Here is a 26,769-nt window from a genome sequence, read left to right on the forward strand (position 1 = left end):
TTTACATTAATTTATATATTTTAAACAGGATGCAAGGAAAGAAAAAACATTTTTATATGTCAATTTAAATCTATATTTCATATCATCTTACAATAAAAAAGTGCAATAGACTTTATTAAAATCCTCGAGTTATATAACATTGTACTATCGGATTATTTATTGTTGCACATGTTTTTTTACATAATCTTTTAAGTTTTATGATATAGATGATAAAGCATTCTGACATTTTTAAAATCCGTGCGAGTCAAACTGCAAACATTTATTTAAATATGTGCGATGTTATTAAAATAATATAATCAGAATGAGATATCGATCTTTTTATAATATTTATTTCGTAAAATAAGTTGCAGCTTATATAAGACACACATGGACTTTATAAAATTGTAAAAAGTCTTATTCCATTTAATCCTTGGCATATGTGTATGGCATGATATTAAAATATGAATTTTATGTATCATAATAATGATACAATTACATAATATATTTACAAATATTGGTTTTCCCCAGTTCTTGAACATATACAGATTTTTGCAAAGCATTTTTTTATTATTATTTGCTTAATTTCGTTTAACTTTTCACAAATCTTGTATTTATACGCTGGAAGACTAGATTAGAAGTATATATAAAATTTAACAAACTCTAATAACACTTATCTACTTAGATTGGTAAAAGTCCGTTTTTAATTAATTTGGATATTAATGAATAATACTTGCGCATGATGTATTATTAATGCCCATTATTTCAAATAGCTCAAATAATTCAGTGTTTGAAGTAATATTGAGGAGAGACCGTCGAAAATAAGATTTATATACTTATTTGACAAAAGATATAAAATATTTGTATTTAATAAGATTTAAATTTTAAAGCATCTTTGTTGGAATCTTTTATTACTCCTCAATTATTCTATCAAAAAAAAAAATATATGCTTTATACAATTATTTTTACTATTTATAAAATTTGTGCATTTTTAAAACAAGATAAAAAATAAATCATTTAATAATCTTGAAGAAACATTTATATAAATATATCAAACGTTATTTTATTTTTATACGCTTCAAATACTGAAACAATTGAAATAATTTTTCAAAATCTTATATTTACCGAGATCTCTTTTCTGCAAAGTACAGATGATTTAAAGAATCTCATTTTACAAAAATAATCTTAATCTCTTGAATCTTGATTTAAATCTTAATTTAAATCAAAATTAATACAATTAATTAATGTCAATATCTTGTAGATTTCTTTTACTAATGTGGATAAGCGTATGGCAGTCTCGAAAAAATAATTAAGGCTAAGATACCGATCAAAAGTACTAGCCAGATTACAAGAAATAGTTTTAATTCATTATTATATTAAAAAAATTATATAAAATTCAATGATTTCGTTTGAATTTATAATGTTTAATTTTAAAATATCTCTTACTTCGGTTATATAAATAGCTTAGGTAGTTTAAATATGCATTTAGTTGTTTCATTCATCTTTAGGAGCAACTCCTGATCCTTACATCGCTTGTGCTTATTTTCTTAAATCGACGTTTTCATTGATATCTATATAGATATTGATACGTGAAATCGCATTTAAATATCCGAATATTGCCTAATATGGACAAGTTTTCCGTTATAGAAAATTATTTCAAAATATATAATAATCATCCGTTATTCATATCTCGTGTTTCGAGTCGTAGCTATTTATTGCTTTTAATCGGAAACTATTTTTATTTCAAGCATAAAAATTCCTTACGAAATAATCTTATGAAGTAATCGAAAGTAATTAAAGATCAGAAATTGCTATATTTTTACTTGTTATCGAATCAGAGAATTTGATTTTATATCATGAATCCGTTTTACTTCTCACAAGTAAGTTTTTTTTTATCAAACGCCGTGATCAAATTCGTGATATCCTTCTGCTCCGGTAAACACAACATCAACCCAAACACGCATAGCTTCTGGGCTAGGTGCCATAAGATGATAAAGTCTAGATGTAGTCTTGACGATGAAAGTAAGAGAAGGTTGTGGCGATCGTACGGTGTTCATATGATCCACATAGACTTCCTCAATCGACTGCAATCCATTTTTTAATGTCATGTTTTGTTATAATGTTATAATTTCATTATTAGCATTTTTTTATTATATAGAGAAGTTTTCAATGCGCTTACCTGGAAATAAATTACACCACGAGCCTTTCTAGACGCGTTGTCACTGTAGTAAGATAACGTTTTTCGTTTGCGATCGAACACAAACCATCGCTTGTTCCAATGATGAAACTTTTTACTCATTTTTGATAAATAGCCACTGCAGCTCGTCGTGTCGACCGTAACATCATAAATCAGAGGTAACTGATGCCCGGCAGTCTCTATGTGATGCCTTAAATCTAGAGACTCCGACTTGATAGGTAGATATCTTGTAAGTGGCCTCTGTAAAAATCATCGTTTATTGAATTTCGATTTAGCAATAATGTAATAAACTGAGCAATTTATCGTGCAAGTAAAATAGAATAAAATAAGATAGAAATAGAATAGAATAAAATAAGCTACGTAAAATGAAATAGGATGGAATAAAACAGAATCGATAATATTAAAAAAATATTTAAGTCGAGTATAGTTTCTTCGAATAAAGGTCTTCTTGCTGCGCTTCTAATTATTTCTTTAGCAGTTGCCGTACTGCTGTTGTTGTTGTTTGTATCTTTTGTAGATAATTAATCAAAAGAGAGAGGAAATTACCTGAAGTTTTGCCTTTTCACGATGTTTCACAGACTGCAGTGGACTAAGAGTGTCCATCTCGCTAGATGTTTGAGAAAGGGGACGACTTCCGCTTCCGTCGATGATACCTCCGCCGCCACCACCGCCTCCGCTATTATCACTAAGCCTCTCACCTTCCATCGATGTTCTCCTGTCGTCTCTCATCTGAAAATAATCCGCGAACTCTCGTTATTTGTTCCTCTCGTTATTCAATATATTTGTTTTATAACAACTTTCACTACTTTTACTATGTTCACTCTTTCTCTTGCCGCGTTTAATATTACAAAAATAAGAAATCATATATCTATTCAAATTTTTTTTTGACAATGTCAAAAAAGAATTTGATCTTTCAATATCTTGCATTAAATTTTTTGCATACATGTTTACAAACTTCACGTCTTCGTCTGATGTAACGTTTCTTCGTTCTGCCTTTTACATAATTTATCCACATAAGTGACATTGTATTGCAATTCAAAAAGTTCGCTCGTATGATTTTACAGAAAGCGATAGCAAATATGCCAAGACGTCTCGTTTCGTTTACACAGATCCGAACAGATGACGGGGAAAGACTGATGCTAGTGGTGGCTCGGTGGTCCAGCTATATAATTCCCACCGTAAAATGTGACTCCCACCCACTTATTCGACGAATGCCGTGAGCACCAAATTCGCCCGCGCAACAAATTTTGATTATTCATTCATAAAATATCACATGATACACGTCGCGTGATACAGATCGCTAAATACAAGCCGATATATCTCTTTATATATAATAAAATATATAATATTCTTTAGATATAATTACGTTAGATATAATGGATAGATAAATACTGATATTAATGAATTATGATTTAATAAATATTTTTTATGAAAATCTCAATAAAAATAGATTAATTGAAGTTATTGTTATCAGCAATAAGATTATTATTATATCTTAAATAAATAGATATAAGGATATATATATATATATATATATATATATATATATGTATGTATGTATGTATGTATGTATATATGTATCCTTATATTATTGATCAATTTGTTTAAAATATAATAATAATCTTGTTGATAAGATTAACTTATTTTCAGTATTAATCTTGATATTATATATATAATATCAAGAATTCTTTCAAATAATTGCTCTTAATAGTTGAATGGTTCAGACGAGATGAGAAATTCCGTCAGCTCGGCAAACGCGATGTGACTCATCACAAACACTAATTTACTGCCGACATTTCGCCTCAGTTTAACTCGATGCTAAGTAGTGGTAGGAATGTAAGAGGAAATATAATACAATTTTTTTTCAAGAAATATCTAAAGTATGTTGAAAAATTATTTTGTTTACTAGTTTATTTTTGACACAATGGTAAAAAATTGTAGTAAAATATATTTAATTAAATGTCTGGAAAATGACATGAGAAATTTATCTTACATTTATAAATATACAAGAAAGGGGGTCAATTGCAAAAGAAACTCATGAATCCAACATCATCAATTCTGTCATTATAAATTATTATTGCAAGCTTAATCAAGATATTACAAAAGCTCATTTATCTAAGTATAAAATATATTCTTTGAATTCCGTCCAATGTTCGACATTTACGCACCGCGGTCCATATGCGTGTTGTACACCGGGAAAAACACGTGCGCAATGACGAAAACACTTGCTCCAGAATTCAAATGGATACCTACTTGCGAAATGTCAGTGTTGAAAAACATACGTCTCAACGACGCACAAAATGCATGGGCGGTCCCATGCAAGACGACGCGCGAACTTCCGGCGGCAACAAATACGTACGCAAAAGTATGCTCTAAGTTAAGATATCTTTGAATTGCCACATTTTCACGAAAAAAATGAACGTCATACAAAAGAAAATGCGTACCTTCTCGCATTTAGAACAACTGACACATACAATATGATAAATTTATCTCATAACACTATAAGAATTTCTTTCTTTGTGTTGTTTTCTCTAAACAATTAAAATAATTTTTTTTTAGTTGATTTATTTTTCATGGACTATTTTACATAAACATTTGCACTCAAAATTCTTCGAAACGTACTCTGTATTCTGCGTATAACTGAGAGACTAAATTTTTGTTTTTGTGTGAATATTTGAAATAAATAGAATAGATAAAGTAAATTTATTGCTAAAGAAGAATATATTTTAACGTTATCGATCGTAAAATAAAAGAAATTTCAAGAAAAGAGAGAGATATAAAAAAAGAGACAAGTGTAGAAAAAAATAAAAAGAAATTATATTATAATACATGTATTTATTTAAATATTTATTTATATGTAATATTTATAAATCTTATATATGAGATATTTATATGTATGTATGTGTCTTCTATATAAGAACGTACCAATAATTAGCAGGTCCACATAAAAAAAGTTGTGAATATCACGATTTCAGCAAATTATATAAAAATTTTTACGTTAAGAGGTCAAGTGCACGAGATGTTCGCAATATATAAAGCCGCGACATAAATGCGTCTCGAGGCAAGAGAAATCATGCTTGGGTGAACACTGAAAAATTGAGACGAGACTGTCGAAAGACATTTCTTTGAACAGGTGCGCGATAAAATCCACATGACCAGAAATAGATTGGAAGATAGATTTTCGCGTTTATTCGAGAGACGTAACATTTTGGAATATACATATCTGCAAGTGACCATGTTTAGTATATTTAACTGTCGTTAAAATATTTTTTAGATTAAAATATAGATTACTTTTTATAGATAAATTTTATACTTTTATCATTTTATAAATATTGTAGAATATTTTTAAATTAATTGTATGAAAAAGATTAATCAAAACGTGAATCTATGAATTACGCATTCTGCTTTTAATACATTAAATCTTTATATAGGAAATGATAGCATTACATATAGATAGTTGTTTATAGTAACAATAATTAATATATATAAGAATATAGAATAAGCATTAATAAAGAAAAAACTTTTAATTTTAAGTATAACTACAAATTGCTTATATCATATTTTTTTAGAATTTAAATAAAATGAAAATAATTTTTTTTTAGTTCGTTATTTTTAAATAAATACAAGAAATAATACGGTCAATAAAGGTTTTTGAACACTGAGATACACGTGTTATAAAGTATTTATTTCCTGCTCTCCGTAGGAGATCGATTTCTACACACGTACTTTGTAATACATATGCACAATATCTGTACATATGTAAAAAGCTAAAAACTTATATTATTATAGTTTTGTGATCATTGTTCGAATTTTGTTAGAATTATTTGTAGCGATTTTCCTTTTATTTGTTATGTAATTTTTCAACATTTCCATTAAAAATCAATTTAAAAATCACAAGAAACTGTAAATGCTTTTGAATCAAAATATGTTAGCAATTTTTTAACTTGAAAACAAATAATCAAATCTTGAAATCAAATAATCATTTTTTTAAATGTATTTTTATAAATGTTTTTTATAACTTAAAATATATAAATTAAATTGTAAATTAAATTATTGTTATTATAAACAACTACAAAGACGAACTGTATCATTTCCTGTATTATAACAATTTAATTTATTAAAAATAGCATGCCAAAATTAAATATATTCAAATTTAATTTAATATATAGTTCTCTGTTCTGCATACTCACATTATCATTTTGAAGCAAGGTATAAGAATTATTTGACGGTCCTGGACTGGGTGAAGTAAGCTCCGAAAGCTTGCTAGGAGACAATTTTTCACTGTTTCCGCCTTCTGCACCGTCGCTACTTCCGCTACCACTGAAAATAAATCCATTATAAAATTATATCTTTTGCGTCTTGCGTAAATATAATGATTAATGCTGAATAATATCGAATAAAATTATCAAAGCAATTAATTAATTAAAAATATAAATATATAAAACATTATATAGCAATTATGAGTGTGTTGGCATCTCATTTTGGAAACTTATAAATAATTATAAATAATTAAGATTTCTGATTCTTTTATTTACAATAATTGTAGAGCTCCTCAAACAAATAATTCTGACCATTAAAGCAATGAAAATGCCTTAGGACAAACTGAGACACCAACTTCACAGCGTCTTATTTTGTCCAGTGACATTTTCTTTATCAGTAATTATCAGAATTGAAAATATTTATAGTTCTATATGAGTTCTAAGAAGACTTTTAAAAGCCAAATAATATTGATTAAACTGAAATAAAGACAACCGGACACCTATATACAATAGACATCAAAATGAAACTCCAGTCGATTTTCGAGAGTACTTATTCTAAAGCAGTTCTCCTATAGTTTTTTTGGCATGTACAATCCCTTTTTAAAGAATTCTAAGAATTAAAACACTTAGACATTTTTTAAACTAATTTTTTTGCCCGAAAAATGCATATTTTTGAACTTAAAGGTGATATACTACAGGATTATCAAGAGTTCATTTTTTTTTCAAAACAGTTATCCTATAGTTTTTGCTATATACAATGCCTTTTCGAAGAGTTTTGATAATTTAAACACTCAGGAATTTTTTACAATAATTATTTTGCCCGAAAAATGCATATTTTCAAATTTAAAGATGCCAGTCGATTTTCAAGAATTCTATTTTTTCCAGAACAGTTCTCATATAGTTTTTAGCATGTACAATATGTCTTTCCAAAAAATTCTGATAATTAAAACACTTAGAAATTTTTTAAATAATTATTTTGCCTGAAAAATGCATATTTTCGAGTTTAAAGGTAAGATGCCAGCTGATTTTCGAGAATTTTTTTGTTTGATTATCGAGCAATATTATCGTAATAATATCGTAGATCTGTTGATATCGTCGAATCGTGTTTACACTTTATTTACGTTTAAAATGAAACTTCTCACTGACTGATTCAGCAAGCGCTATTATTAACTGAAGCGTGAACTCTGATTTCCGCGAATTTTAATTCAGCGCATTCGACATCCTCATGTAAGAAATACCGTGCACTTCGAAAATCACATTCCTAGCTTCTGACCATCGCGAGACTGAGAGGAGAAGACGAGACCTATAGTCGACTATAGCGCGAAAGGCAGGTATTATTAAAACCTAACAAGTACAAAGTGACTCGGTAGACCGGTTCGACGATACCACCGGCATAGCATTTAATTCTTCTACAATGTTAAATGCAGCACGAACGATACTCGAACATTCCGATCTCGTTGCTATGCCAACCTCGGCCTTGGCTATAAACATTCCCTTGTTCCCAATAACTGACCTTTTTAATTTTAATAGTCTTTGCGACTAAGAATACTTATCAAGCTTCTCATTCAGTAGCGGCTCTAAAGCTATCGAAGCCTCACGTGGCGTACACATTGAATGTTACTTTCGAAGAGTTCTATACTTTAGTTTTAGATTAGATCTCTATACAAGAAGTCATTCTCTCGCTATGTGTATATTCATAGATTCACTGTAAACAATTTAATACGTCGTAGATAAATTAATCTTTTAAAAAATTCCGTAGTGAGTATATTAATACATTAGTAGATAAATTGTTTATCGCAATTTCGTGAAAAAATTGATCATATAAGGTTTTAGTGCAAAATACGGTGATATAAAAGGTCAACAGACCATGATATATAAACTAAAGGCCAAAAGGTGATAGGTATAAAAAAATAGATTTAGTGAATATGTACATACAGCCGATTCTAAATTAAAGATCGCTAATGTAATAATGTAAACAGGAAAGTGCTTAGCATATTATTATGATAATTTCAGTATCTAAGTTTTAAATTTTTTTACTTATCTTAATTAAAGTTCTCTTTCTCTCTCTCATACATATATAATACTTAGTGAAACGTTAAATGCAGTTGTGTCTGCGCATCGCGCGTGTAGATATATTACAACGTATTATGAAGAGGTCGGAAGGTGAACGTTGTTCTACTTTTTGCAATGTGTCGCCTTGTTAGCTTTATCTCATCTTCATTCTAAATGCGCGTGAAACACACACACACAATACATACACATATGTATATTGTCGTAATAATAAAGACATTGCTTTATTTTAATCATTATTTTAATTGTGTTTTTAATTAATAATTTTATTTTTGGTTTATTATTAGATAAACTTTAATTTTAAAGCTTTTAATAATCTGTTTTATGTCAAAAAAATTGTATTAGAGAGAATTAATTAATTAAATTTAGGTTTTTAAAATGACATTTTTTATTAATTAGTACATTCAAAAAAATAGATTTTAATTGTCTCATAAATTATTAATTGAATTATTAATATCTAATAGAAAAAACTATAAGATTTCTTTCAAAAACCCATGACTCACAAATAACGTTGGCGAATATCGCGCGTATGACTCTCCAGAGGACGATAACAGTTGTCGCAGATCCAATCTTTAGCGCAGATGTAACAACGATTACTAGTGAGGAAAGTGATCAGATTGCACCCCGTAATTCTGGCTCCGTTTAGCACCATCCCGCTTATTTCTCTTGGATCCATTTTGAAACATTGTCGACAACAGACACCGAATACACATCTTAATCCTTCTCGTTATTAGCGAGTCACTGTTTGTCCGCGTTTATCGCGCGTCATGACGCTCCGAATATTCTCGCATTTCCCTTTTTCCACGTACACGTTTAACGCGACGTTAGAGCCACGGAAAGACATGTAGCTATATACCCAGATATCGTATCGCGCGATAACGCCCCGCCTACCTTGCACCGCGAGAGAACGAAGACTCGAGTTGAGTGCTGATCAACCGACGCGATATGCGGCCCTCGCACGCGATCAGTAATTGCTCTTAAACAGTATCTTGCTTATTGACAATAACATTATTAGAGAGAGTAAGATTAATGTGTAGACTGATCTTTTTTACATTTCGCAAAATGGGTTTTTCAGAATCACATTTTTTCTAAAATGCATTTATATATTTTTTTTAACAATGAAAACAATTTGTTTTTTTACAAAAAATAAAGTGCAAAAAAGTGTATATAGTCAAATTATATAATCACCGAAATTATTTTAGATATTTGCTTAACTGTCTACCTTACGTCATGATAAGTCATTACGTCGACAAATTTAAATTTTTTATTGAACATGTGGGGAACTCAAACTATTACACGCTAGTACACATCGAGGTGCGTCGATGAGGAAGATTTCGTAATAAGCTTCAATCAACGATGAAAAGAGTCACGATTAGATATATTGCGCAATAACGCAAGCACCTTGTATTTCATGTACTTTGTATGAATAGTGTATGTTTCTGTGTGCATTAATTTTTACGTGACGTAATAAATCTCTGATTTTTTTCTCGTATATGTAAATAAAAATGCATACTTATGATACTAATATTTAAGCATCATGTATTGTGAAAAATCATTAATGCAAAATTTTTTGAATTATGATGTTATCGTTTTTTATCTATTCACATACAGAGATAATATAAAGACAAAAAAGGAATTACAAAATAATAATATTTTAATTTTTAATTAAATGAAAAATCTAACTAACTACATTTATATTCGACTTACCTTTCTGTTGGTCCAGTGGAATAACTGGAAGATTCTTCGCCAGATTCAACACTGTTAAAAGACGCACAATTCATTTTCCTCTCTTCCCATTGCGAGCGAACCTCATCTTGTACGCGTCTTTTTAATTCTTCGACTCTTCGTCTTTCTTCCGAGATTACTTGACTTCCTAGAAAAATATTAACATTTTTATTTTTGTTTTTTGACCTCTATATTATATTTAAAAATTTGTAAATTGAAATTATTTGCACCTTGTTTAGCTAAATGAAGCTGTCGATTTCTTTCAATTTCTTTCAGGGACTCGATTGTCTTTCTTCCCAAACTGCCTTGATTATTTACGATAGGAGAATCATTTGTCACTCTAGAGATTCTGTCAAAATCTTCCCTGCTCGGGGACCGTTTTTCCTCAGAATATTCAGCAGAGTTTTGAGCCAGATAGCTAAGTTCCTCATTTATTTCTCGTACTCGATTTCTAGCCTGTTATAACCGTAATCATTAATTGATTCAGTCATTATTAATTAACGATACAATATATTAACCGATGAGAAAAGAGATATTAACCCACTAAAAAAATTAATGTATACTTAGTCAGCAATTATAATTAATATTTTATATTGCAAGAAAGTAAAATAGAATTATAAGTATAATTCTATTAATATACTTATAAGGCTTATTATTTCTTTTTGAATTTGCTAGATTTAGTAGGTTAATGTTTTTCGTAATTATTGCTATATACTGACTTCTTCTAATCGCTTTAAATGTCCTAATTTCTGTCTCTCGAGACATCTAGCCTCTTTAGTCGCCGTATTCTTTATTTCGGATCGTTGCGATTCCAAGTGATTCAATTGCGATTTTCTGCCTTCGATTTTATTTGTAAGGTCACTTAAATATCTGTAAGAATTTACAAAGAGATATCAATCTTGAGAAAATATCAATGTGAAAAGTATGTACACGAAATATGCATTTCGAAAAAACATATAAAATATTAATCTCAAGAAAAATATGCGAAATAATCAATCTTAATAAAATGTAAATCTATATCTGCGATGGAGAAAAATCTGTAAAAATTTGTCAAAAAAATTTATATAAAATACAATATTATTTTGCAAATGATTATATAGATACAGATTTTTTATACAGATTTTTCTCGAGATACACATTTCATGTTTTTATAATTTTTTATATTTCATACGTTTTCCCGAAACATGCAGTTCTTAATTTAAATATATACCTCTGCAGCTCTTCTCTTGTAGCCAATTTGCTCGCCTCTTCCTCGAGATGATGAAACTCTAAGTCTTCGAAAGCTTTCCTTTCGCTTTCGAGGATATCTTGCTGAGCTGCAAACTTGTCAGCAATATTCTGCTGCGTAATTTCATCCGAGCAAATATTTAATTGTTCGTCCAGTCGAGCACAAATTTGCTGTGCTTTTTGAACGCGTTGTTTCGCTTCTGCTTGTAAATTCGAATGAGTCGCGTTATCCTCTGCCATTTCTCTTTCCAATTCGTTTATTCGCATTTGCACTTTAAGCTTCTCTCCCTCGTCCTGCGTGAGCTTTAAAGATTCCGATTCATATTCCGCGGATAATAGCGCCTGCTCCAATTCGAGCTGTCAAACAAATAATGCATTTGATTTTTATTAAAAGCTTCCAAGCAATTCTTCAGTGAAATTTTTATAAGTCCGAATTTATTGGACAAATAAAACATCGACAAGATAATTGCTTCCAAAATACATCATATTCGTTCCTAGATTCCGTGTAATAATTACATAAGATGCGACAATAACGATGATACAATTATGATGTATATAAATAAATCTTTACATTGTTAATTTATTTTCTATTTAATCTGTTATTCTATTTTTTTACTATATATTTCCAATTTAATTTTTTATTTAATTCATTTTTATAAGAAAAATTAATTGTTATCGTTATTGTCGTATTCTACAAACGAACATCGCGCGCTGAAAAAAATTCGATATCAAAAGATTCTATAGGAAAACGTAAACACATAAATATTATATTAACTCGGAACATTTAAATGTAGATAACGAAAATTTAAGTTTGAAATCACCAATTATTGTATTATTAATTAATATATCTTATTATCTAACATGACAGATACTTACGATCGGATGTCTTATAGCATTCCATGCCCAGAAAGAGATAAAGAGAACAAATAAACAACTTATTTAATATACGATATACGACGCATATATGAGATGACAGTTCGCAATTGTGAATTTATCTGTTCAAGATTGTTTAGTTTACAAAGTAAGAATGAAATCACCTCTCGACTAATTTCTTCTTCTTGAGTCTCAATTTCGGCGACGCTCCTTTTCAAAACATCCATGTTGCCAAGTATGTGCAGCTTCTCGTTTTGCAAGAAATCTATGTATTTCTTCCTGTCCTTCTCCTCCAACTGCTTCCTCTCTTTGTCGGCTTTCGCTTCGTTGGACTTTGCGTTGTCCTTTTCGGTATTGTTTCGCTTAGGTATCACGCAGACTTCCTTGGGCTTCGAGAGCATAGACAGCTGCTCGATCGCCTCGAGGAGATCGTCGTTCGATATCGCGAGTTTATTCTCTATCATTTCGCACGAGTTCGATATCTGGCCGTTTTTCTTTGGCAGGGAATGATTCTGATTGTTATTCCGCGTCGTCGAAGATATCGCGATATTTTCGTAAAGATTCGCGGTTCCATTTTGCGTCGCTTGCTCGATTTTCGTTCCATTCGGTCGAATTGTTCCATATATGGACGATAAGCCTTTGGTGTCGTCGTCAGCTTTTATGTAATTATCGATTCCATCGGTGTAACTATTTCTATTATTGCCGATGATAACGTTTTCGTAATTGCTGCCGCGGGAAACTGCGCCTGAGAAATTATAGCTGCCATTTGTGTTGTGAGCGTTAGAGTACTTTGCCATTTGATTACTGTTCGATGTAGTTGCATGCGACGATCCAACGGGAATGTCGCACAAATAATTTTCAATTTGTACAGACTGATCCTTACGATTGGAGGGCGAATTGCCATTTTGAAAAATAACTTTCGAATTTTGGACGGATACGTTTTCATAAGACGAAGTACCCAAACTGGTTTGCTTGCCGATGTCGAAGGAGAAATGCGGTTGATTTTTTGACGGACTCTTCGGACTGTCGAAGGGTGAGGTATAGCCGGGTCTCTTGTCACGCGGGAGAGATCCATTTGTTATGATCCTGCAAAGTATTTTTATTATGTAATTGCTAATACAATATTTTCTTCAATCTTTCTCTTTTTTCTGGCAAAAAAATTGAAACAAAATATATAAAAATTAATTTTAAATAAATTTCTGCAAAATTTTTTTAAGTGTTTATTTTGGAAGAGTGAACATTATAGAATATTTAAAAAATATATATATTGTATAAAAATAGAAGAAAATTGAAACAAAATAATTAAATTGAAACATACGCAAAACGCAATAATTACCGATTATGCTGCCTCGGCTTGTCGATAGTGCTCTGTCTTTCATACTCAGCACACATTGCTAAGATTTCTTCGAGTCTCATTTTCTCTTGCCTCTCGACCTCTTGCTCTCTTAACCTCTCTTCCTGCGCTTGTTTCCGCTTGGTCTCCGCCTCTCTGCGTTTGTTCTCCGCGTCGGCTTGCCTTTCCCTCAATTCCTCGAGGGAACAGCTGCTGCCGACACTGGGAGTAGGACTCTTGACTCTCGCGTAAACCCTCTTTTGCTCGCTATATCGCGGATTCCGATTGAATGCCGGGCTCGGTGGTTGAATTCGCTTAATATTCGAATTCGAGCCGAGACCCTGAGTGACAGACGGCCTCCACATCGCGGGATTAGAGTCCCCGGCGCTGCAGATACTCGGATTTGATCCGTAGTTCTCCAATTGTAGAAACTCCGTGGTCGTTGTTTTCGTGACAATCAGGCTCTGACTCATGTTGAAGTCCCCGTCTGGGAGATGATCAAACTCGTTCGCGCTCTGACAAGTCATACTTCGAGACATCAAGTCGCCGCTTCGAGCGGCGACAATTTTGGGCGCTGTCATTCCGAGAGACGGCGATCGCACGTTCTTGCTGCTACTATCGCGGTAACATGGCTTGCACGTCTTCAGGTATGCTTCCGCCGAGTACATTCTGATTTGATTGTGATTCTGGCACTGCAGGTTCGTCGCGTTCGATCGAGTCGGCGTTCCGAGTCGCGGGTCCGATCGTTGACGAGCCTCGTCGTGATAACCGATCGAGTTCTGCGAAGGGGACTCGACGTTACCGTTCACTGGAGATTTCGTCAAGGACACGAGACTCGATGATCTCGAGTGACCAAGGATTTGATCGGCCGGCACGTTCGTCGTGAGGGCACCGGCGGGAAAGACCTTCGGCGAGACGCAATTGCTTCTGTTTTGCTTCGACAGCATCTCGAATTTAGTCAGCTTGCCCAGAAAGCCGATCTCGTCGTCGGAGCAGGAATTCCTCGGAGATTTTCGCGGCGCGACTGGCGGCTTTCGCTCCAAGTGATGATTCTCTTGCGGCTGGTTGTCGGGTAAAGCGAAACTGATCGGCGCCATTGAGATTCTCGAGTGGGGAAGGACGGATCGTAGATGCTTAGCCTCGGCTGGATGATTGAAGCGCATATAGTTTGATCGACCTATCGATAGCATGCAGCCTGAAACATTTAGCACATTGTTTTCTTTATCTCCGTCAGTATTTTATCTTGTTTATTAATTAAATGAATTTCGTAATAATATTTTATTATATTTGTTTAAATAATAATATTTCATTATATTATATATATAATATTTTATTTATTAATTAAATAAATTTTGTAATAATTACGTAAATAATGCTGTACCGATAAATATCAAGACATCTTTAATTGAAATAGTATTTTTAGTCGGGACGAAGAACCTTTTATGCTGCCCTTTTAGAAGGTCAGCTATGTGCATTAGCTGGGATTATTAGTATTTAGGCCAAGGTTTCTTACCTTGCGCGAGTCTCACTGGTGAATTTATCGGTACACCATCGACAGACGTGTTTCCGTTTATGGGATGAAGAGTGACCGCGCCGTTATTGTTTTCGATCGCGCAGTGTATGGGTTCAACGCCGGTACCAGCCACCAAAATATCCGCATCTCGGTTTGATCCCAGCGTGATCTTACCTGTGAGAGAAATGAAAGAGATGATGGATAAATTTATTTGTCGAAAGAGAGATCGAGAGAGTGAAAAAAGAACTAAGCGCTGCAGAGATATTTTTTCTTATATCTGTTTATTTTTGAAATTATATTCACACTTCTGAGAAACTTGATTTGAAACGTAAGATACAAGATTAAAAAAAGGGAAGATCAGGAAGCGTGACTAAATATCTCTTGCGCGTGTCTTACGGTTGAATGGAAACCGGGCGAGCGCGTACATATATATAATGCATTCCGATTGAAATTCTCGCGGGCTTAGTAATGCACTTTCCAACATAACACACGCTGAGTTACGTTTATTTTGGCAGCAGTTCTCGCGAGAGAGTGTATCGGTATATAAATATCGACATAATTAAATTCTCGAGTTCATCCGCGGAATTGTCTCGCCGCACTTCAATTCCGAAAGGCGCATAGAGAGCCCGGCCAGTTTACAATATTAATTTGAGCCTTCCGGGAATGTCAACGACCTAACGACCACAACGAGAACGGCGGATATATTCTCCACCAGATGCACAAGACTTCGAAGTACGGAAGTACTTCGATCGAAGCGAAATGCTGTCGAATTAAAATGCAAATTTGAATTAACAAGACACTTAGAACTTTATTAATTGCTTGCGCACCTTTAAAATTCAATTTGCCACGGAGAATCGTTTAACTTTTAATAGATCTACGAAAATACACTTGTACACAAAGCGGACGCGACTTTTTCACAGAGCTCTATAGAATCGGCTCTCGATAGATCGATAAATAACTCGCACTAGTTTCCGTAAAATAACTCTGGGCGTGTTCCGTTCCACGCGACACGGGTAAATCGTGGTGCATTCTACGAAGGACTGCAGTTATATTTAGTTTTAGCGCGGTCGTGCACTCTCTCTCTTGCATTTTCGGTCTTTTTGGAAATGTGTTGGCCGCACGACGTGCGTTGTGTAGAAATATATAAATGTCCGACGGTGTCTAGATTTAAGCAACGGCTGCACTGATTTTTTCTCCTCTCTCTCTATCTCTCTCTCTTTCGCCGAACGTGTTCGAGAGATGAATCAGATCATGTTCAATATTCTCGGAATGCGATACATGAATTCGCACGTCGTGCAAATCGAAGATATATCTATTTCTACAGACTATATATCCATTTGAATAACCACTATACCCTCATTATATCAATCAATTATATTGAAGTAATGCAAAATGTATTAATATATTTTTTGTATTTTAAGTATTTTTTTTTTTACTGAAAATATGGAAAATTCAGATTTTAATTAACGTGAGAATCATTGGCACTAGATTTCGAAGATCGAATTTTGTCGCGTAAACGCGTATTGTTTCGTACAGGAGAAAGTTTTCTGTGATTTCAAAACGAAACGCGACCGTAAATTCCAAGTAGACGCGGTGTTCCGGCATGCAAACAGATACAGACGGGCGGGACAGGTGCTCGGAGGAAAAGTGTGGCACTCTTATCTCGCGCGAAGATAATATTCTGAAAAATTGATAGACCGCTCTCCGCCGTTAATTAAAATCTCTTGGCAATTAAGTTTGAAAGTAAATTTCTGTCGTGACCCACTTTAAAAATTTCTCGGAAAACTTTTTCTTATTTTAATTTATTATTCAATTCTTACGTAAAAGTTGAGTGTACGATATCTTGTTGAACTTACATTACAAATTTGTAAGAAAGCTTATTTATTTTTTTTTTTCGATGGCGTCGCTTTACTCGGTCGCCATAGCCGAACGGAAGATAACTTCCTGTCGATCAATTCCATCCTACGCGTATATCTATCTTCGTGCAAGCGTTATGCAGGTACATGCGTCCGCCCAGACAGATTTATTCGCGTCACATGTATATATACGACGCTCTATGCTCGTTCACATGCTGTTCTCTCATGCATTCGCCTCTCTTGATCTCGTCAAAATTTTCGTTTATTTTTTTTATTTAATAAAACTCGATCTCGTTAAGACTTTCTCGAACAATCCGAAAGTTACGAAAGTGGAACAGAAGTAGGAAGTTTGACTCACGCAATAATTTTATTATGCTTGGTTACGCATGACGCACATCGTCTAGCATGTTTAAGAGATTCTAGAATTCATAAACAAAAATCTCGTATCTCGTATATATGTCTTAAAATCTCTTTTTTCTATCAAGTTTCGCAGATTGGCAATAATTATTGTTGGCTAAGATATTTGTTCAATCTGTTCGCTGTTTCACAGTCCGCACGATATTGTTTCAGGGCTGCTATAGCTTATTCTTCCGGAACGGAAATGTAGGCCCTGTGGGGATCTTAAAACGGCTCTGCTGACTCGGAGAAAAACGGTCTTTATGCCATTTATATGTCCCGTACGTTTATATATACCGCGCATATGTGCGTGCACAAGTTTCTTCGTACGTATATATGGCGTGCACATAAAAGCTAAAGCGGAGACCTCGAAGGGTTGTGCAGTCGCGGATATTACGGTCTTGCTATTTCCTATCGTGAGCCTTTCAATTTAACTGAATACAATACTTGCCGTCTCTTTTTCTTACGTTTATACTTGTATGACGAAATAAAGATTTTATCGTCGATTCTTCCCGCCACATTTTTTCATAGTATCATGACAAAACAGTATCGTTCGTTTTTTTCGAGCTATTTCATTTATTGTTACACGAGTAGCAGTAGTTAACGACTATCGTATCTCTATGGCGCCATAAAGCTTTATCAGAATGTGTATATGTGTGTGTACATGTTTAGATAACGTTATTCAAATGGATTAAACACAGAATGAATCACTCGCGGTTACGTGACGATGAATTTATCTGTCGCTACAATTTCACAGGTGATACAGATGATAGAAAAATGTGCCAATTAGAGTAATTTGACATCAGGATCATATTCTTCACGTTTTCTTTCTCCCTCTATATCTCGCTCTTGGCTACACACAGGTGCACCCGTGTTTTTTTTTTTCAGTACGATAAATGTCAAACGTCAAATGTCAAAAATGTCAGCTGATTATAATAACTTCTTAAACTCTCTTCGAGCGAAGCGTTTGTCGTGAGACAGGAAAGGGTGAAATAAGGCGTCACGTCGCTTTTATATCTAACCTTCGGGCAGAGGATGCAAAGTCACGGCCGTCGACAGTCGTCCGCTTCCCATGGAGACGAGATGCGGCGCTTCCGTTTGCACGCGCAACGCTCGACCCGCCTCGTGCACCTCGAGACCGGCGGTCGCTATGTTCGCCATGCCTGTAAAACGAAAGCATTCGTAATAAATGCGCCGTAGAATTATCAGGTGGAATTATAGCGGAGAGATTGGCGCGGTAACGTAACGTAACGTTAACGATCCAATTCCATCGATACCCACGGGAATCGGGAATACCGCATTTGTCATTAGAGCTATGCGCGTAATGAATTGAGTTTAATTGGCAAAAATATTAATGATACACGGCGCAGAGCGATGTTAGCAAAGGAAAAAAGATTATATTTTTAATAAGTTTTACCTACAATGACCTACATATATCGTGAATTCTCATGAGAATTAGGGAAACTGCGCGGAAATTATAACAATTATGATAGCTGTGAGAAATTTGCATCCTCCTCGGGGAGCACCATTAAAGTTGTGCTACTCGATGTCGAAACATATACCATCGAGAGGGAAGAGGGAAAGTTTATCGTGCCTTATTATTAGCTACAACGAACGACCTCGTCGAAGATTATGGCTATCGTTTCGCGAGAGATCGATCCAGATGAGTTCTACGAGGCGAAGCTTCACATTGGCGGATAAGAATGGAGAGGATTGCCCAAAAGGAAAAGGCAAGAGTGAAAAACCGGTCTTTCCGAGACGCGCAAAGACTTTTCTATCTTTTTTCTTTTGGGGCTCCTCCCCATCATAAAGTTAGTCTACGCCAGGGGTTCTTAACCTTTTTGCGACCTATTGCGCATCTCACGGAAATTTATGATAATTCCGCGTTTGTAAAATAATTTCATTGCGGTCACATTTTAACAAATGCTTGCAACTAATTAATTTTGTCTATATTTAAACAGATTTTTATATTTAATAAATCTGCACATAAAAGGAATTGGAAAATTTTAGTCATACTGAAAACCATCGTCGCAGTTGACGCCAAGCATGCATGCCGTTTATAGGGTTGTTCATCTCATGTGAATGATCTTAACGAGTTGAAACAACTTTAATTAAGCGCATTACGTTAGGCCGTCCCGTTGAACTTTGCTAACGCGTCTGGCCACGAGGAAGTGTATTTCACTTGCAATTTCTATACCGAGCTAGCTCATTGCGGAGAAAACGCGTGAAATGCACAGAGAAATAAAAAATAGGATGACTTGTTATCGCGCAATCTCATACATTTAGGAACAAAAATACTTCGGGCGAATCAGCTTAAGATTGTATCATTCTTAAATTTCTGCATCATTAAATTATAACAAAATAAATAAAAATATATTTCTGATGACTTAAATAATAATAATTATAGGAATCAATATAGAAGAATTAAAAAGAATGCATATATCTTTAAATCTAAAATAGCAAAGGGAAAAAATTGGTATTAAATTTAATATAAAATATAATTACTTTTTCCGATTCCATTTTATTCTTATTTGCAGTATCATATAAAGAGTAATACTTTCATGTTTGAAATTTTAGTAATTAATATCTGTGGTAAAACGGATAAACGGTTAGCTTGTGGCGCTACATACGATCGTGTATTAGTACATTCAGTCTGCTTAAATTACACCTCCTCGGATTTCATATCGGCTAGTAATTTAAAGCCGACGATTAAGACGTTTGGATTTCGTTGAATTTCTTAAGCTGAGATCTTCGAGTGAGAAAGCAGAAATCTTATCGTTATCTCCGTTAGCTTCGCTCTGTCTACGTTAAATATCATCGCGATATCATCATCTTCTCGAGCTTTCGAATGCATGTTAGCAGAGTCTAACGGGTCATCGTCGCAAATCTGGTAGGTCATCGACTTATTACGCAGTGCAGTTTAATTTCATCATACTTATACGAGTACGAGTTCGGACGCGCGAACGAACATTTCTCGGGGAACGTAGTTGGATCGATACTTGCGCTGTCTCTTATACATGGAATACCAGACTGACGAGGCATTTGTGATAAGATATCCGATAATAAACAACACACGCTTGTCGCAACATGATGGAGTGCGTCAAACGATAAAATTCAAGACATACTTCGTAATATGCGCTATAATCTTGAAGCGCGTTAACATTAGTGAAAGGATGTGCTATAATTCGGAAAAAGGATTGCCCATTTTATTGTTTCTTCTCAAGTCAAATTTGAAATATACGCGTCACAAATTTTCTCCAGTGACACTTCATTAAAATCAGTCGAGGCAGAAAGCGCAGGTGCATCGTCGGTTTCTCGCGTGACTCTATTTGAAGCCAGTAGACACCTGCCTGTGCGCAGGTGAATTTATGATTGGTGAATTAAATAAATAAAAATATATTTAAGAAATTTGAAAATATTCTATAAATTAAATTTATACACTTAAATATATATTTGATCACACTTTTATCGAAGATAAATATTTGATGCATATAAGGTTAAGAAGCAGGGAGATAATTATCGGAAAAATCCATGTACTGTAAATTTTATCGAAAAATTCGAATAATTTTAATTCGCGAAGATAAGTTGAGTAAATCGAAAATAAATGGGAGCAAATTCTTTGCGAGTTTGCAGCTATGTATGATCACAACATACGTATATTATCGTGCAAATACAGTTGGTACCCACGGCCTTGGACACATCTTTTCGCTCGTTTCTCGATGATAATCTTTTTCCGTTCGCGTCGCTCTGAAAAGACGAACTTTAAAAATATTTTTTCCACGTCGCGCACGCACTTGTTGTAAACACGTAACGCAAGATCTTGCGTACTTAAAAAGATAGCAAGAAGTCGTGGTGTAGGCAAATGGCGAACGTAAATGTTTGCCCGCACGCAAGCGAGAAGATAGCGCACAATGATAGCATGATTTTAATGAAAGCACATATAGTCACGCCTCTCCGTGCAAATTGCAGCTTAGCACGTCTATCTAATATTAGATTAGATTAGTCGATTATCGTCCTCGTAAAGGAAATGCAAAGATACTCGCGAACGAGCGCATTAAGAAATGACGTGTGTCAATTAATTGGATCGCTGTCATCATCGACATACTCTCTTTTGGCGAAGCTTTTCTCAATGGGTCAACGGTTCGTTCTCCATTAGCGGCAGTTAACGCCGCGATATAAACGTTTACCGATGACGTCAGTTGTGCTACACGCGGAATGATTTACAATGATGCCCCACTATATGAGCATCGCCTACGGAGATATATGAGTTATTTTATCTTTAACGTTCGCGAGATGTATACGCGATGAGCCAAATTGATATAGTTCTGAGATTTTTTTTTCTTCGTTCTTGTTACTATAAAAATCAAACGATTTTAGATTGATGTAATGGTGTCGAACAAACAAGTATCAAGTCAAAAATGTATCAGTCATTGATACACGAACTTACTTCCGATAAACTGTGGGAGCCAATGTTTTTTTTTTCTCGTAACAAAAACAATTTTCAGAAATAAATATTTTTATCGGCTCTCAATATAAATAATATAAGTATGCTGTCTTCTAAGCTGGGCAATAGAGCCAAGGAAACGAAACGAAAAATTAATTAAACGAAACTGTATCTCAATTTGAGATCCCAAAGTTCGTTTAATTAATTTTTCGTTTCGTTTCCTTGGCTCTATTGCCCAGCTTAGAAGACAGCATACTTATATTAAAAACAATTTTATTTCTACGCAGTTACTTTAGACGCGAAAGTCGCCAACTCAATTACTGTCAGATCTCTGTCTTATGAAATCCCAAATTAAAAGACCAGCATGTAGAGAAAGAGAGAGAGAGTGTGTAGACGGCTCTCCTTTCTCGCTTTGAGCTTCGACGGATGCGGGTTTATTTACAGAAACCGTTTTAGCAGGAAGAAGCACGTTCGTGTCAGGTACCGACTGTAAGCACTTCGCGTCCGGTCCTGTCCGCGCTCCGTTCCGTTCTGCCGCATATAGAACATCCGTTGCAGTAACTCGCATACGTGCAAGCTTCGTGCACGAAGCTTCTCACATGCGATTCGATCTCACATATATATCTCGAAATATATATATATGTAGTCGCTCATCGTAAAAAAAGTGTAGATGTACTAGCGATATTTTCTTTTATTCTCTTCTATATAATAGTAAGAATAATTTCCTCAGGCCTGCGTGATTAATAAATTATTCAATTCAAGATTGAGAATCTTTTATCTCATACATATAAATATATTTATTACTCTTTGAAGAGCAAGAAAAATATCGCCAGTATATGTTTGCCACACTTTTTACGACGGATATAAAATGACTGCATATATATCTCGAAAGATGTAATCGATTTTCATTGTAAACAATCGCCATCAAATAAGAAACGAACTGAGTATTTTGTCATTGACGATGATGACAGCTTCCCCGTTAAATGCCGTTATATCGATATAGAGATATGGGTAATTGTCTGAATTTAAGGCAATTGAGAATCTGAAGTGATGTTAGAATCTGACGCGTCCAGCAATAATAATGATTCGACAACGATTAATGATTTCAAAGAAATAAGCGATCTAGGTCGGGCAAAAAAGAAGTAGGCGCGATAAATGACTCGGAAACGCCAAATTCGAAACCAAGAGACATAATAAGTATCATAAAATCTATCGCGTGACAATCGTTCGTGCGAAAGTTTCACGAAATCATCAGTTTCGCCCATTTCTGGCGGCGACATCTGCCTGGCAACCGCATCTTCCTCTTCGTGTGTCTGCCTCTTTATTTTTTACCGTTCCTCTCATACGCGAACCCTTTGAGTAGCAGCTTCCCATGGACTGCATTAACGCCGACGTACAGTTTATAGATGTTCGAGATATTTATCGAATATGCAGTGGAATAACGGAACAGAAGCGTAGTACGCGACTCTTATTATAATTATTCATTTATTGCGATCTTGTGAGCGATAGTATAATTAGATCTTCATTATATAATAGATATGAATAATTAGATCTTCATTATATAAAAGATATGAATAATAGACTTATTTTTATTTGCGTTCTTGGTTATTTTTTTTCTTTCTCTTCTAAAAATTGAATCTGCATAACTAGCTCCTAATTATATAATAGATATAAGTAATAAGATTTTTTCTATATCAATTTGCATTCTTGGTTGTAATTTTTTTATTTCTTCCAAAATATTCCAAAATATTTTTTTCTTTATTTTTATTTTTTTTCTCACTTCTAAAAACTGAATCTGCTCAAATACGAAGAGCGCGCGTAGGCTCTTTTTTCACTTTCCAACACCTAAACGGATTCCCACTCATTTTCTATCGAGATTACGTAGGTAGAATCCGGTCTGTGTTTATATACATGCGCTTTATAATCGGCATCAATGTCGATTAACGTCGCGCCTCTCGAATATTTAAATGATACAAATTAAATCGCGGTTATTAGAATAGTAGATAAAAGCAAAGCGAAAAGAAAGAGAGAGGAAGTTATCGCCTCGTCACGATCCCCGGGGCATTATGCCATTAGCGGTCAAAGCGAAAGTCGTGCAGGAACGTAAATCGTAACGAGCATAATGCATTAAATCATATGTTCAAGAGGTCTTTATTTCTCAAGGTCGATCTCGACCGCGACGTTACAGACTTTTGAAAAACAGCATGTTCAACGATGTGTAACAGGTTTTCCGAGCCGATATTTGCATTTGCAACGGTCGCTACGCCGATTACATTATCGATCCGTGTCCATCTGTTTGCATTTCTTTGTCTCGCGTTACTTCGTTGAATTTTCGTACGGCGAAAATTAGAGCATGCCTTATATCGTCGCGACGAGAAACGGCGACGAAGGGCGGAGAAATCGCCGTGACGTAATGGCCCGCATAAAGGCAATAGAAATAAATGACATTAAATTATTGTTGGGTGACTCGTTTTTTAGCGAGTTCTACTGGCATGGGAGAATTGGAGACAAACATTAGAGAATGAAGATGAGATCAAGACGAAGCTTGCGTATTTATAGTCACATGACTGCTTTTTAGAGTTAGAAACATAAGCAATTGTCTAACATAGATTTTTTTTTAATTTATTTTGTAAATAACATGTCTTTCGGATAATGTACGATACATTAGATTATAATTTTTCGAGACAAGATAAAATAAATTTGCAAAATTTTCGAGAAATAATTTCTGGTATGAAAATCTGCGAAAAGAGAGAGATTTATTTCAAACGCGATCATGTGCTTCACGACGCATAAAGACATTGTTCGACGTTAGGGATATATACGAACTGTCGGCTATAGGCAGCTGCTCCACAACGTACAATTCATAGGGTGAACTAAAATACAGGGACAATGAACGAGACTGAGTCGTCAAATCGATCCAGGGTTGCATTCAAGACCGTAGTTTGTACACAGTATGTTTTGCTTGCACAGCGCTTGTAGCGAAATGAAATTATTATTTTATGAACTAATATTCTCTCTCTCTGGGACAAATTTTCTTTTATTTTTATTTTTTTTTTTACTTTTATTTTTTATTTTTAATTGAGTTCTTAATTATCGAAATAGGAAATGAATTTATAAATATTTAAAATCTTGTTTATATATAATCTATCATTATATCTTAATGCAGCAAGAGATAAATATTTCATTCTTCATTAAAATCCTGCTGAGCTCATTTATTTTGTAAAGAATCGTCAAATGAATATCTCTGTGAGATTAATTCAACAATCGAGATTCCCGATAATATTCCTCGCGTTCTCCATATTTCTCGTATCCTGCATATCGGCAAGGTCACGACCTCCACCGAGAATCGTGACTAGATTGTACAGAGCTGTTCAGGTCGTTGCCATCATCACGTCGTCACGCCGCACTTACCATCTCGCCAGTTTAATTTTCGTTTATTTCATGATTCCCAGGTATATTCCAAAAGAAATAATACAATTGCTTATCTCAACAAGTTCAGAATTACAAAATAATAGATCGCTGTCAATCCTTGACAAAAATTAGTTTTCATCAATTTCACGGTACTAAAGGAATCTAACAAAATGGCTCTAAAATATTTTCTACAGAATGTAGATAAGAAATTTGAATTTTCTTATCGTTTCAATATGCATTTCTTTTGTCGAGAATATAAGACAGTATTCTATTTCATGCTGTGTTTGGCTCAGCATCCATCATAATACAAACACTGCGATTGAAACGAATATCCTGTGATTTTTTCCTATAGATTATTTTAATTTTGCAAATAGAGCAGGAAATGTAATAAAGAAAAATAACAAAAATTTCCTCATCTAAATTGAATTCCTGTATAATCTCCGAAATCAGTTTTCTATAAATAATAAAAGTGATATCTAGCGATAGTGATAAAAATCTGATAAGTCTATCCAACAATCAAATATTTTTTATTGAGAACATGATGTCATGTGCATCACAAATGAAACGTACATTGTAAATGAGCTGATGGCATGTAGGAAACTTTCAGTTTCTGTATAATGTATAGAGTACTACGTCAGACTCTTAGAATTAGAAAGAACTTATATATTCTTTATGTATCTTTGCTTTCGAGCTCAGTTAAATTAAAGCCGCGGCGTTAAACAAAAAATGAATTTTAATTTATTATAATTTTAATAACACAAAATATATATAATTCCATAATTACGCTCTTATCTAGATAATTTCATTAAGAATAAAAACCGATTCTATATTCAAACTTTTTTTATAGAATATTATCTTATAATTTGTTTCGTATACTTTAGTATATATAATAAACAGATTGAATTATTCAAGTTTTTTTCGGAGTATTTATTTTACAATAGACGTCTCTTATTGTTAGATACGCACGCGCGCTTAATATTATTTCCCCCACTTTGATTTATGAATTCCTACGATCTTGATTGCCTCGTATGCGCTTGCGAGGAGAGGAATTTATCGAAGGGCTCACCGAGAGGACTACCTGGAAGGGTCCAGACTCGAATTCCAATCTCGCTAAATCAGCTCCTCCAAGTGGAACACCGTTTTTTTTTTTTTCAACGCGTCCACCAGGCGTTCGTGAGTAATACGAGAGACCGGCGTTCGCGAACACTCATATTTTTCCGCGCGGATATGCACTCGCGAAAGATCGCGGCTCGTTTCTTCCTACGTCGCAGGAAAAAAGGAGTTTTATTTTCTTTCGAAAAATCGGTTATCACTCTTCGATAGGCGCTACGCGTCGCACTGCGTTGCGTCACGTGCCGACTTACGCTATACTGTCGTGGCAACGAATGCTCAGACACTATGTTCCATAGCAACATCACTGTGCCAAGGCAGATCCGCTCGGCCATTGGTGTAAACGATGCTGGAAGGGAGACCGGAGAGAGGACTTTGT

The 26,769-nt window shown here is 34.2% G+C and overlaps 1 protein-coding gene across 5 annotated transcripts; it reads right to left on the reverse strand.

Annotated features, from left to right (window-relative positions):
* Positions 1 to 49: 49 nt before the first annotated feature.
* LOC114932159 (uncharacterized) lies at positions 50 to 26,658 on the reverse strand. 5 transcript variants are annotated; one of them, XM_029304325.2, is made up of 13 exons: positions 26,359 to 26,648; positions 18,448 to 18,588; positions 15,174 to 15,347; positions 13,664 to 14,855; positions 12,492 to 13,413; positions 11,438 to 11,811; positions 10,947 to 11,097; positions 10,458 to 10,683; positions 10,210 to 10,375; positions 6,364 to 6,493; positions 2,720 to 2,902; positions 2,156 to 2,413; positions 50 to 2,060 (listed from the first exon to the last, which is right to left on the reverse strand). In XM_029304325.2, exons 2-13 carry the CDS (start codon positions 18,584 to 18,586, stop codon positions 1,872 to 1,874), a joined length of 4,104 nt encoding a protein of 1,367 aa, XP_029160158.1. In that variant the 5' UTR covers positions 18,587 to 18,588; positions 26,359 to 26,648; the 3' UTR covers positions 50 to 1,871. The 5 variants fall into 5 exon arrangements, with proteins under 5 accessions (XP_029160158.1, XP_029160156.1, XP_029160157.1 ...); XM_029304323.2 differs by having other exon boundaries at positions 26,347 to 26,648; XM_029304324.2 differs by lacking the exon at positions 26,359 to 26,648 and adding an exon at positions 21,080 to 21,337.
* Between the last annotated feature and the right edge of the window lie 111 nt (positions 26,659 to 26,769).

This window comes from Nylanderia fulva, unplaced genomic scaffold, assembly GCF_048542155.1.
Source record: "Nylanderia fulva isolate GAGA-0341 unplaced genomic scaffold, ASM4854215v1 Scaffold34, whole genome shotgun sequence".
NCBI classification, from domain to species: Eukaryota; Metazoa; Arthropoda; class Insecta; order Hymenoptera; family Formicidae; genus Nylanderia; species Nylanderia fulva.